Below are 13,182 nucleotides of genomic sequence, written 5' to 3'. Positions count from 1 at the left end.
GAAAACAGTTTATGAGTGATAATTTCTTATCAGCTTTTATATCATGCACAGAGTGGTTTTATGTACTTTAATTTCATTATCGATTCTTGATTGAAAACAAATTCATTTTCACTAATTAGCTTAGAGTGTTTTAAACATGTTTTCTATGTCTGGGGTCGACAGAGTTTTGTAAAAGTGAGATCATGAGCCCAAAAAGTCTGGCACCAATAAGGTGATGCTTAGTATCTTAGTCATAATAAAATAAATTCTGAATGTGGTCTGAATGGTCAATTTAAATTAGGTCATTTCTTAGATTTTCTGACAATAAAATAATAATATGTGCCTTAAATACCAATTAAAGGTTGACCCATACTATTTATGATGTAAGGCAAGCTAACACTTTCCCAATGAATGGTGAGTTAACAACACTTATGGGGACCATAAAGGACGGACACTGTGAAGTGAGCATACAGCAAAATAACATTTATCTGAAGAAGCGTCATTAAATCCTAAACATTTTGGCTTTTGGGGACGTCTTTTTTTCCTTTGGCTTATAGAGCTACTATATTACGAGTGCATTTTAGTTTGGCTCAGCAGTCAGGTTTCTCCAGGTGTCCTGCTAAATGACCTAAATAATTGTTATCTGAAAATGACCTTTTGACCTTTAGAAAATGACGTCACTCGACTAAAAAACGTCCTGCTAGTGGGTCTGTGGAAACTGCCAGGCGACTTAAGTTTAAAATGTCACAGTACAGCATTCAATTTCATTTACTACTTTATCTCATCTCTTTCATGAGGTTGTCCTCTCGCGTTGCGCCAGCAGGGGGCGCTGTGTCAGCTGTCAGAGAGCGATTGTTACGTAGTTAGCAGCGGTGCATCACGGGATACAAAATGACTCCAAAAGAAAGCAAGCTAACGCTAACATGTAAGACATAGCTGTGAATAAATATACATGTTAGCGCCTTTTCGGTGCATTTTTTGGGATCAGTATATTCATGTAATATTTACAGCGTCCTCTGCTGTCAACATGGTGAGTACAGAGCCAGTTATGTTGATGCATTTAGATGATTTCATGGTTCAGAGCCCATGTTAGCTTCAACTGCTGTCAATAAAAGCAGCAGAGGTAGCAGGTAGTCGTCTGAACTTTGTTGCTGTAACCAGGATTGTATTTACGAGGTAACTTGTTGCAAACGTTGTGTGGAGTTCTTTCGTGTTTAACTGTGTAATTTCATGCTTTTTTTTTTCTTTCCTGATGTTCAAGGATCACATTTCACCTGTCACGTCCATAAAAAACGTGTTTTTTTAATCACGTTTCTTTTTTGATTTTAGTCATCGAGAGCTGAGTCTCGAGTGTCCAGCTCCAGCTCCAGAACAGATGAGAGGAGACGATCAAGGAGCAGAGGCAAGCATGCCTATAAAACACCCACAAAATATAAGACACCTGACACATGTACAGACAGTCACTGTGTAGCTGTTTACAAAACATGCTCTGAAAATGAACAATTTATCCAATCCACTTTATTTATATATTTAAACAACAAAGAAATGTCTACAAAGTGCTGTACATATGATATTATTTAGAATATAAACTGTTGCTGCAAGACTAATGTATTTGGTATTTCACTTTTATTTGCTACAACAAACCAGGAAGGATAATGTATTAGTTTTTATTACCTGGATTTTAAGTTAATCTCTGACACTTACCTTGGTGTGCTTTCTTGATGAACACTTTAAAACACTTTAAAGTCTTCTTCCAGGAGTAACATGACTATTTTAACAGACCTTTTCTGAATGCGTAATATGTTTAATGTTCAGGGGAAGCAGAATAACTGTGTTCCATGCAGATGTTTGCATGTTTCCAGTAGTGAATCTTCTGTGACTTTACAAAAAGATGGGTACATTTCTTATGTCTTTATGTTTTTATTCAGGCAGAGAAAAAAGGAAGCAGAAACGCAGCCGTAGCAGATCTTCTTCATCATCCTCGTCCAGTTCTTCGTCTTCTCTGTCATCATCTTCATCCTCCTCATCGTCCTCTTCTTCAGGTTCATCCCATTCATCGAGCTGCAGTCGGAGTAGCTCCAGCAGTAGTGGTGAGTCTTCAAAGTCTTTCATAAATCTGGGAATCTCATGATGGTAAACTTTATTACTGTTTTTTCTCTCAGAGCTGAATCATAGTAAATTCATACTTTAAAGTGATTAGTCTTCGATTATATCTCTAGATATCAGCGCTGCTATGATGCTTATTATAAATTGACCCAGTTAATTGTTTTTGTTGTTTGTTAGACTCCCGCAGTAAAGTCAGAAAGACATCGAAGAAAAGGAAAAAGGAGAAACATCCTAAAAAGGTAATGTTATGTTTACGTCACGCAATTAAAGTTTAAATATTCTAAATGCAACTCACTGAAAGTCCAACGTAATGTGTGTGTCACTGAGCAGAAAGGAAAGAAAGAGAAGCGCCATAAACGTAAAAAAGACAAAAAAGCAAAAGGAGAGGAAAATGCAGGACCTGTTCAAATCTCCAAGGTAACCACATCATTTTATTTCACCAAGGAAATGCGTTTGGCATTATTGTAGAAAGTTGTTTTTTTGTTTGTTGATTGTATTTGCTATTTTCTGTGAGTTTTTTCCCATAACCTACATGTGTATGTCCTTCCTTCAGTATCTGAAGGAAAGAAAAAAAGGCAAGTACAGTATGATTTCAGGGAAGAAAATAAAGATGAAAGTAAAGAAGTCCAAGAAAGATAAACAGGTAATGTCATCTCTTTTTTTTTTGCTGCCATAGAAGCAAACCAAGCACACTTTCATGTTTTTTGAATTGATTCTTTTCTCCTGGCTCACTTGTGCCCTTCTTTGTGTTACAGCAAGATAAAAACCGTGCAGAACTCCTTGAATTCTTGAACTCTACCCTGTGATGCCACTTTGTTGTGGTGCTTGGGCTTGAACACGTCAGCAGAACTCAGGAAACAACTACTCGGACATCCTTGAGAAACAAAACTGAAGGGTTGTCCGAGCAAGAGATGAGGAATGATGACTTGCACAGAGACACCAGTGCAGCACGGAGCTGGATGGAGCGAATGAGCTGCGAACCATTCTCTAATGAGAGATACATTCATGCTTTTTCATCTGCTCGCTCAAGTGACCAATTCTTCAGCCTGGTCGTGTCATCCAAACGTTTATTTGTGGTGGACTAAATCAGTTCATGGTGATAACTGTAAAGTGACAGGATCAGTCAAATAACTAGACATTAGTCAACTGTAAACCAACTGTGATCTTCATTGAATGCAAACAGCTGTCTTTAATAACCCATTTCACCGGGTCTTTAAATGGGATCTGTACTTGGACATATTTGCCAGATTAAAAAAAAGTCTTTGAGTTTACACTAAGTTTAAATTGAATGGGTTTTTGATATCTCATTGGTCTCTGTCGCCCAGAGGACAAACAGTGGTCAGAGCAGTTTTGTGATCTCGTCCCTCGGATCCCAGGAGGTTTTAGGGCATGCATACAGGTCACGACACAGCCAGTCTACCTCCAGATGTGGTTATGCAGAACTGATCTAAACTTTAAGCATTTACCTTGCATTAACATGCATTTTCATTGTCTTATTAATGTCTGCCAATACAGATCACATTTAATACCAGGTGTAAATAGGCTCTAAGACTCCAGTGGGTTATGATAGTAGCGGCTGTAAAAAAAGAAGCAGAAATCTGGTGATCTACATCCCCTTTTCATTTTCAAAATGGTAGCCTTTCAGACAACTTAATAGATTGTGTGAAGGCTTTATTTAAATTTTCCTCCAAGTTAGCAGTACCTTCAAGCACCTCTAACCTTTTTGTTCTCCTGCTTCCTCAATAATTCTCATCAACCTGACTCTATTTAGCACAGCCTGTACATTTATTTTTGTAGATACTAGAACATTGTGTTTCCGCTGTACTCGGTTGCTATGGAAACCACAGTGTTTTCAGTGAGTACTGATATATTTTTTATTTGAACTTTTTGTTGTAATAAGAATAGTCTCATATTGGAACGACAAAGAAAGGTGCTGTTGAAAACATTTATTCTCTTTGAATTCAGTCAGGACATTTTTTCAACACATTTTCTTTCAATCTGAAAATATAAAATACAATCATTGCTAGTACCCATGTATATATCCAAAAAGTTAAAAGTTGTTGTCCTTTTTTATGGATGATAGAGTAAAGATGTTGTGTGCTGTTGAACTTTTTCTTTGTAACAAACAGACAGAAAATAGGCAGCAATAAACTGCTGGAAAGATATGAGCCTACTTTGACAAGTTTCTCTTCCTGTGCCTTCACGCAAATCAAGAAAACAAACTCTTAGTTCCCTGACCTTAGATGATCAATTCTTGTGTTAACTCATGAAGAAAACAATGTGTCATCTGTACAGAGACCTCATGATTCACCCTCTGGAATGATGTCAATGACCTTCTGTAAATCATCTCAGGACTACTTTAGCCATGTTCAAACATAATCTTCAATTCATTCAGTCACTGGAGATATTTCACTCCTGCAGCCATCTTCTTGTTATAAAACAGCATATTTGAAGTATTCCTGTGAAATGTAGGACTCATTAAGTATATAAAGAACACAAACATGGCTATGAGGCCGAGATAAATAGCCCTCAATTCATAGATGCCGGTTTCTACAATAAATGATGCATCATTGCAAGAGATTATAATCTCAAAGTGTAGTCATGTTACAGTAAATCTGAGGAAAACAGCTGACATTGCCCTTTCTTGTGCAAAGTTAAATCAGTGAATGGATCAAATGCTGTCTGGTCTCATACTGAAAAGGAAGGAGAATGAAATCCATCCTGCCTCGCCTGGTGAAAGGTGGTCACTCTGCAACAGACGGTCCTGGAGATCAGCGACTGTCCAACTAAAACGTCTCAAAACCATCACTGTCTAGTGGACGCTGCATGTCAGACGACCTTACTGCTGCTGGCTCCTTTGTATCTGAAGTCTGGCATGCTCCACACCCTCTGCGCCCTCTCGTCCCGCTCCATCCCTCTCTCCACGTCCTCTGATACGGTTTTGAGGTCGCTCAGCCCGGTTCCATCGGACACAGCGGTGGTCAGGCCCACTGTGCTGCCGAACGGGTTAATCTTAATGCGGGACCTGAAGTTCACGAGGGACATGCTCATGGCACGTTTGTTGTTCCACTGGCGGGCGAGCCGCTGCGCCTCCTGCTCCTCCTTTTGGTTATCCAAAGCCTCCAGGAGGACGGATCGAAACAGGGCAGACACCTCCTGTACCTCGGGCTCATTGGCCTGCATAACTTCTCTGAACCTGAGCAGAACAAAAAACAAAGTAATAGCACATTCAGTTTCACAGGTTATCAGTTATATGTTATAGCCTAAGCCTATAGGTGTGGATGGACATTAAAGAAGGAATGACATTTTGTCTGAAAACCTTTTTTTTTTTTTTACTGGAAAAATTACTCTTCCTTGTGAAAAAAAACTGTGTATTTACTACCCACTGAACAGTACAGTAGAAAAATACCAGCAGTGTTTAACCTAGTATAACTTTTGTGAGGTCCACACAGATATCAGGACTACAACATTGGACAGATACGCTTTTTATTACTCTCCAATGTTTGCTTTTTTTCATTTTAACCTCAACATCTTGCATGCAACTTTAATTATAGAGCCTAAACTGAAGCAGACACAAGTGACTCTTTTAGTTTCCCTGACGACTTACAAACAGACGGTGCATAATATCAGGTCAAACTTTCATCATGAGGAACCTAAACGCCTAGATATGTAGTTATTTCTATCTTTAGTGGATGACCAATTTGTTGACCATGGTGACAACTAAAAGAAATGACATAGAAAAAGAGATAGGGTCTTTTTTGATTGATTGTTTTATATCAGGCTATGCTTTTCTTCACTTCTGAAATGCCCAAATTCTGTTTGGACTCTGTTATTACCATTTCAAGCAAATCAAATATAGGTCTACAGGACAATATCAGATTTAAAATTGTTTTACCTAACATTCGTATATGCACAGAAAATGAGGGAGTGATAGAAAACAGGAGTCAAACATTGATATATTAACCCATCTGTTCCTGACTTTGTCTTGGAGCCTTCCCACCAGTATCTTAAAAAAGTGGAGGCCCTCTAGGATCCACAAGGAAACAAATATGATGCATTGCTGTAAAAACATTTGAATTGATTTCATCATAACATAGTTTAGAGGTTTGGCTGACTAAGTAGCCTGATACTTTTGAGTGAGGAGACATGCACTTTCATTACAGACAAGTTCAAAACTGATTTGTCCGTACACGTGTCAATCAAACTCCAGGTTGCAGCTGCGGCTTAGTTAGCACAGCTAATTAAATTACCAGGACCTGCTGCATACAACAGTGAGGCGAGCTGTCACACTGAAAAGGAAGTCTGTGCTTTCCAAAGAGCTACAGGAGACTATAACAGCTTCTTTCAAATAAATATGCTGCTTTTTCACACTCTTACATGCCAATATACAAAGCCATATTAAAACGAGCAAATTCAAATGTGGGGTACAAGCCGGCAGAAGAACTGTTGCGACCTACTACAGTGAGGCAAATACCAGTAACAACTAACGTAAACAGGCTGCTGAGGAGAGCATCTTTGTGGATTGATGTATGTGGGTTTGCAGTAAAAATATAAGTAACCATATATGGAGGTTTGAAAATATGACACCATGTTATCTTAATGCATTACCTAAAAAAATAAAGGAGTAAAGAAATTAGCAAGAGAAGAGTGCAACGTGCATTGATATCACTGTATTTTTGGATGTAAGAATATCAATAGTATTTTGTCAATACCTTCTTACAGTTTTTTTACATTACAATTTTTTTGAAATTCAGAATACTCACGCAGGTAACCAAAGAAAAACCTCAACACTGAAGCCAGAGTTTTTGATCGCTGGCTTCTGAGCAAAACAACAGCCGCATATAATCAAATATTATGAAGGGCAGCCTGAATCCCAGTTATCAGTCCCACCAGTTGTGTGACCAGCACCCTCCTGCTATCATGCCAATTACTCCTCCTCTTACAAGAGGAACTGGGGCCTTAACAAGCCTTTAAATAGACCTCTATTAAGGAGCTGCGCTTCCCAGTAAGAGCTTCCAGTTAACTGATGATTGGTCCACTTTCTGCATGGACACAAAACCCATATTAACACTAAATAGATGGATGTTTGGATTACCTTAGGGACAGAATCATTGTTATTATCCTATATTGACCTAAATTTACGTTTACCTTGAGCCATTGCTGCCTTTGTACATTTATATTTTACCTTCATCAACCAATATTCACCATTACTGACTTCTCACTTACTATTAAAACGTTATCCTGAGGTCCTCGTTCTAGCTATGTTGAAGCTATAAACACACCTCGACATAATGCAGAATACCCTTTAGTTTCAAATTAAAGCTTCTGTGGGGTTTTTGTTGTTAAGGAAATGGAAACTCTTCCCCATTTTGTGACCTAAAAGTGTAAACAAGAACATCATTCACATGTTTGTTTCTCTCTTTTGTTATATAAAGAAGGATTATATGAGAACACTCATTTCACAAATCATACAAAGTATACACTATATTGTCAACAGGTTGTGTATAATGACAAGGTGTTTTAACTTCGAACATCCATCCATCCATTATCTAGACCGCATATATCTGGAAGAGCACAGAGCTAAAGGACCTCTGTGCTGTTCTTGATGTGGACTGAAAATAGACTTTAATTCCTTTGTGAAAGAATGAGACTCTAAAGAACAGGCAGCATTTAAGGAAACCCAATTGTACCTGTATAAAGGAGAAAGCATCTTTTATACACTTCATAACAAATCTAAGGACTCCTCTTCTCAGCTGTTAATTAGAATAACACACTTGTTCTAGAGTTGGTCCCTGTTGTATGACTCCCACCAAGCATTTAGCACATTAACACCTGTCAAACGGCTCCCCAAAAAAGCTGTCAAACTCTAACAAGACACCTGAGACCTCAGCAGCTGCGTGTGAACAGATGATCAAACAAGCTCAGGATCTAACTTCTCCAGATTAACATGAACAACACAAACGATTTACAGAGAGTAGCAGACTGGAGAAGTTGGCTCTGTGACGACACATCCTCCTCTCGATGCCAAAGACGATGCTTAGTGCTTTATGGTTTGCCAGCAACACCTTGACAAATCAAGGGAATTTAAAGGCCATTTAGAGTCTGAGCTGAAGAGCAATTAGCCTGTCCTAAGCCCGACCCCTTTTCCATTAGTGCTCCAGTAACAGATGAGTTGGGTTCGACACAAGACAGAAAAATTTCTAGACATGCTAAAAAATGCCATGACCCTATCTATGCTTAAAATAAGACACCCACTTTCTTCGGCTTACATCTTTTTGCCTTGCTCATCAACAACCTGAATATATCCTTTTTATCACATGCTGTAGTCCTTACAATTATATGATTAAAGCTGGCTTTCTGGCACCCATAAACTAAGTGGATTAGACACTGCAGCACCCAACTAATAAGAACCATTTTCACCATTGTACTTTTTGTCAAGCTTTTCTAACAAGTGACATAGGGATCCAAATGAGCCATTTAATTAGACTCTGTGATGATCTGGATTACATTTAGCCATAATTATCTTGTAAATGAAAAAAATTGTTTGCAAAATTTCATCAGAGGTTTCTGTATTTTTCCTTTAGGTGTCATTGAAAGGTAAATCTCACAGGAGCTATCGTGGCAGATCCTTATGATGTGCAGGACGAATTCAAGTCCTGCCCTTTGTAATATTTGTAAAAAGCCTTTGTTGCTCTTCATGAATGCAACTGAAGTGGCCTTTTCAATGTCATAGTTGTAGTAGTAGTAGATAAACCATTAAAAATGTTGTGGTCTGGTGCCCTTCCGGTGGAGAAAATTTAGCCATGTAGGGTGTCCATTAAACAAAGAATACACTACAAGTTGACTTTATGGTGCCCTTTAGTGACGAAAAGATTATGCAGTGTGCTAACAGATACTCCTTAGATAAAGAAAACACAATAAAGTGCCCTTTTAAATTGCCTTTCAGTGGAAAAAGCACAATGTTATATTCTCTATGGCACCCAAAAGTAGAGGAGATACAATACGTTTCCTTTTTCATAGGGTTAGTAAACGTGAAGCAAAACCTTCTCGGGCCTCAGCGGCTTTTCAGTAGAGAAAATTACAAAGAGATAAGATGTTGTCATCCTGCCAAAAAAAAAATCTTCTTTATCTTTTAAGTACTCTGTAAATATTAGCCAGGGAGTGGAGCTTTTGCACCATAAATACAGCAGAGCATAACTAGTTGGTGTGTGCACCACTAAAAGCAGCTGGTGCCATTTTTATACCCTTTGTCCCTTACCATGAGAAAGACTGAGTCTGTGTCTATCTATCGGACTGGTCAGTTGTCTCCTTACTTGAGTATGACGAAGCCACAGCAGGGAGGGGGCACCTTGGAGCAGAGGTCCTCCAGGCTGAGCTTCTCCCCGGTGCTGATGCTGTAGGACGAGCGAGGTGTGCTGGCCAGCCAACTGTAGTCCACCCCGGTCTTAAGGCGGCGGTACTCGTTCTCCCTCTCCTTCTGCTGCCGCTCCGCCTCCTTCAACTGCCAGTTGAACTCCAGCATCAGGGTGTCGGTGACCACGTCAGCTGGGTCTCTGCGGGGACTCCGGTAATACGGTTCATTCCAGTTGAACCAGGAGGCCATGGCGTTGTTGTTCTTCACAGCCTCCTGAAGATGACAGAAAATCACAGTTTGAAGTTGTATATGTGTTGTATCCTGATAAATTGATTGTGGTATGACTGGAGAATAAAGTGTTTTTTTCTTTAATTTTTTCCCCCGAGTGTTACAGCTTTTGTTGAAAATCATAAATTCACAAGGAGACATTTTCAAAAGGTCGATTGAAATCTCTGTGCTTTTCAGCGATTGAAATGTTGACAGTTATAATAGGAGAGTTTCAGCAGATTTACAGTATAGTCAGGATGGTGTTTTTCAAGGCTGTCCAAACAAATACGTCGTTTTTCAGTCCCATTGTTTGTGTTCATTCCATGCACGGGTTTACATAATCTGCCATCATTTCAACTCACATCCTTTGAAATCTATTCAGTCAGATGCTCAATGCCATATCTGTAAATATTACCTTCAGAGAGCATTCTTGAACCCCCCTCCTCCGACTCTTTGTTCTACAGGTGTCATATCGGCTCCCACAGGTGCTGAATTCTATTCAATTAAATGGGAAACCCTCTGCTTTGTGTTGCTCTTGGTGATCAAAGCACACAAATGACCACAAAGGCGACCGCCAATGGAGGTGGTCTGTGTCGGCCAATTCCAAATTATAATGTTGCAGTTTGATAAGGACCCTGAGCTCCTGAGAGCACAAAAGACAAACAGTAAGTGTTCACATGATGAATTAGAGGTTAATTAATTGGTATAAGAATCGATCAGCCCTGGTGGCAACTGAAACAACATCTATGTTTAAATGTCATGTTTTTATTTCTGAGTATTCTGGTGTCTGTGCACAGACAGGGATGATATCCTCTGAAACACTATTAAAAGAAAAACTCCATTTTAAGTATTTACACTGACCTCCTAGATGTCCATTTAATCCTTTTTCCTCTTTTCAACAGTTAGATGTTCAAGTTCCCTCCACAAACCACAGCTGGTTCAGAGGTCTGTTTTCTTCTGAACTGCACAGCACTGTATTCAGTGTGTGGGTCAGATTATCATCATGTGCAGCACAAAGGTTACACAACACAGCGACAGAATGAGATTAGTATCAGCCTTGCTCTTACCTCTTGGCCTAGTAGTCTAATTGTAAACTGACTGGATTTTCAAAACAAAAGCAAACACATGAAACATGATCCTCCACAGATAAACATAAACAGATTCATTTAATTTCTTATTCAAAGTATTAAAAGGAATTCAGCTGTTTATTTTAAAAGCTTCTGAAGCATCTGTGATTTTTCTTCAACATTAACAATGTCAGTGAACACATGTCCAGCACTAGAGCCCAAGAAGATGTCCTCAGATGTCTTGTTTTTTGTGACCAACACTGCAAACCCATCTATAAATCATGAACAAAAAGTAGCAAATTGTCACATTTGCATTGATTCAAGATTCGGGGCATTTTGACTTGAAAACAATGTTTCATCCAGTCTTTTCTTTTCATCAAAAGGAATAATAGCTCTAATAGTTTCTTCTCTCATGTTCATGAGCTCTTAGCAACGTCTAAATTGATGCTTGTTTTCCATGAAAAGGAGAATCGGTTGTTTGCAAGACAAAACACATCTCCAGCTGGCTTGAACATTCTTTCTTTTCCCAAGAACATCCCTGCTGTTTCATTTCACCACCAACAGTGTTCATGTTTGGACTGCTGGCCACTTTTGATAGATTTAAACACCATGTTTGCCAATAAAGAGTTTTAAAAAGAAGGCTTTTCTCACCTCTTCCTCTCCTTCTTCTTCTTCTTCTGTTAAAGTTTTTCTTGGACTTGAAAGGAGCACAATCAGTGAAGGAAGAATTAGACAAATATATTACACCGCTTGATGGATGAGAACTCAAGGCTAGCTGAATAAAGAAGACAGAAATGAAGAGAAATGGACTCTATCTCAGCTCTCCCGTCCTCCTCACAACAGTCCCAGAGTGTTATCTTCGCCTCTCTCTCTCTCCCTCCCTCTCTCTCCCTCTCGCTCCCTCTCACTCCCTCCCTTCTCCCAGGAGCCTCTCTGGCCTGCCTTTACTTGCAGCAGGAGGTTGGGGGCACCATCTCCTACAGGAGCCATTGGTTCACCCCCCCCCCCCCCCCCCATGATGTGCTTATGTAGCTTTTTACGATTTGCCGTTGCCATAGTGATGCTCCTAAGCCTATTTGTCCACAATAAGCTCCATCAGCTGAAAGAGAGCTGGAGAGCGATGAAGAGGCAGATAAAGAGGACACAGTGGGTTGAGCGGGGAGATAGAAACAGGGAGATAAATCAGAGGGTGTTATGTTTGAGGACAGCGTTAGTGTAGCAATGACGCCAGCTTTGGCTAAATGGCAATTGGTGCAACATCTGCAAGAGGTCAGCTTGTGTGCGTGCCTGTGTGTTAATGAACTTCCCTCAGATAATGAGTCTCAGCGGCCCAGGGCAGTCATGCATGAATTACAGGAGGGAAGGAGCAGGAGGAAATGTGTGTTAGTGTGAGGTGTGGATGGTAGAGAAGCAGAGAGGTAAAGAGTCCAGATTGATTGTGCAGTTGTTGTGTAGGTGGATATCAAGGTTTGTCGATCCATTCTGTGTGTGGGTGTGAGCAGCTAAGCTCAGACTCTTTCCTTCTGCACATGTTCTGTACAGAAGCCTTACAATCCCAGTCATAAATCCATCAACACAACCACCATCCTCCTGTCCTTCCTCCACAGTATCATGCCACTGAATACAATGCTGGCTGAACTTTAGACTCCATTTATACAGAGCTGGAAAATAATGGTGTGAACATAAAACATTACGAAAGAGTGTCGAAAAATGTTGTGAATAAAAAAACAACATAAACACATAAGAATTCAAGCTTGACTCAATGGAAGTTAATAATTACCCTATTTACCTTTTGTTAAATGTTTGATTTTTTTCAAATGATGATAGAATCAGTCTGATCAACCGGGTACTGTAATATTACTCGACTTATATAGTGTAGCACCTTGCATACAAGAATGCAGCCAGAAATGTTCATGTGTCCAATAAAAATTAAAAGATCTGAACATAAATTGTCCACAATAATGAGGATTTTTGTGAGACAAAAAACCCCGATATAACTGAAAAATGTTAAGAATAAATAAATAGAAATGAATTTAGGGTAAAAAATAACAAAACACCAGGGTAAAAAGAACAACGTAACAAAAACTCTTACTCAATTTAAAGGCTAAAAAGAAGGATCTTTAATTTTGGTTTGCAAAGGCCTTAAGATCTCAGCGCTGTTAGGGCGCCTTTCATTTTGGTCCAGTAAGTAACGATTTTTAATCAACACAACATTAGACTCCTCCTAAATCACTGATCAGTTATCTTGAAGGCTGTAATCAGATAGGATCCAAAAACAATAAAACGTTTTTTGTCCTTCACCATAGATGATCTTGTTATCTCAGGAGATCCACCTGTGTGTTTCTTTAAGACAAAACATACATTACAGGTATCCAGAGAAAAAGCATTGCTAATTCTGAACACTTAAAT

General features: G+C 39.3%; 2 protein-coding genes across 3 annotated transcripts; one reads left to right on the top strand and one right to left on the bottom strand.

Annotated features, from left to right (window-relative positions):
• The first annotated feature begins 839 nt into the window (after positions 1-839).
• Positions 840-4,250, top strand: LOC306822519 (uncharacterized protein). The gene is made up of 7 exons (XM_079341603.1): positions 840-1,009; positions 1,309-1,381; positions 1,908-2,069; positions 2,263-2,324; positions 2,416-2,502; positions 2,639-2,728; positions 2,841-4,250. Exons 1-7 carry the CDS (start codon positions 932-934, stop codon positions 2,889-2,891), a joined length of 603 nt encoding a protein of 200 aa, XP_079197729.1. The 5' UTR covers positions 840-931; the 3' UTR covers positions 2,892-4,250.
• A 14-nt stretch (positions 4,251-4,264) lies between these two features.
• On the bottom strand, positions 4,265-11,780 carry rd3 (retinal degeneration 3, GUCY2D regulator). 2 transcript variants are annotated; one of them, XM_079341583.1, is made up of 3 exons: positions 11,425-11,780; positions 9,399-9,712; positions 4,265-5,281 (listed from the first exon to the last, which is right to left on the bottom strand). In XM_079341583.1, the coding sequence occupies exons 2-3, from the start codon at positions 9,686-9,688 to the stop codon at positions 4,915-4,917; spliced, it is 657 nt and encodes a 218-aa protein (XP_079197709.1). In that variant the 5' UTR covers positions 9,689-9,712; positions 11,425-11,780; the 3' UTR covers positions 4,265-4,914. The 2 variants fall into 2 exon arrangements, with proteins under 2 accessions (XP_079197709.1, XP_079197710.1); XM_079341584.1 differs by lacking the exon at positions 11,425-11,780 and adding an exon at positions 10,568-10,742.
• Between the last annotated feature and the right edge of the window lie 1,402 nt (positions 11,781-13,182).

Source organism: Symphodus melops (genome assembly GCF_947650265.1).
Source record: "Symphodus melops genome assembly, chromosome: 1".
Taxonomy (NCBI): domain Eukaryota; kingdom Metazoa; phylum Chordata; class Actinopteri; order Labriformes; family Labridae; genus Symphodus; species Symphodus melops.
Note: the sequence above shows the minus strand (reverse complement) of the source record. Positions and strands in the feature narration are given on the sequence as shown.

Excerpts from the sequence above, each read along its gene's own strand:
- LOC306822519 (XM_079341603.1), top strand. The coding sequence starts at position 932 with ATGTTAGCGCCTTTTCGGTGCATTTTTTGGGATCAGTATATTCATGTA. Across the intron at positions 1,382-1,907 it reads GAGACGATCAAGGAGCAGAG|GCAGAGAAAAAAGGAAGCAG; the intron begins GCAAGCATGCCT and ends GTTTTTATTCAG. Across the intron at positions 2,503-2,638 it reads GACCTGTTCAAATCTCCAAG|TATCTGAAGGAAAGAAAAAA; the intron begins GTAACCACATCA and ends TCCTTCCTTCAG.
- rd3 (XM_079341583.1), bottom strand. The coding sequence starts at position 9,688 with ATGGCCTCCTGGTTCAACTGGAATGAACCGTATTACCGGAGTCCCCGC. Across the intron at positions 5,282-9,398 it reads TGTGGCTTCGTCATACTCAA|GTTCAGAGAAGTTATGCAGG; the intron begins GTAAGGAGACAA and ends TGTTCTGCTCAG.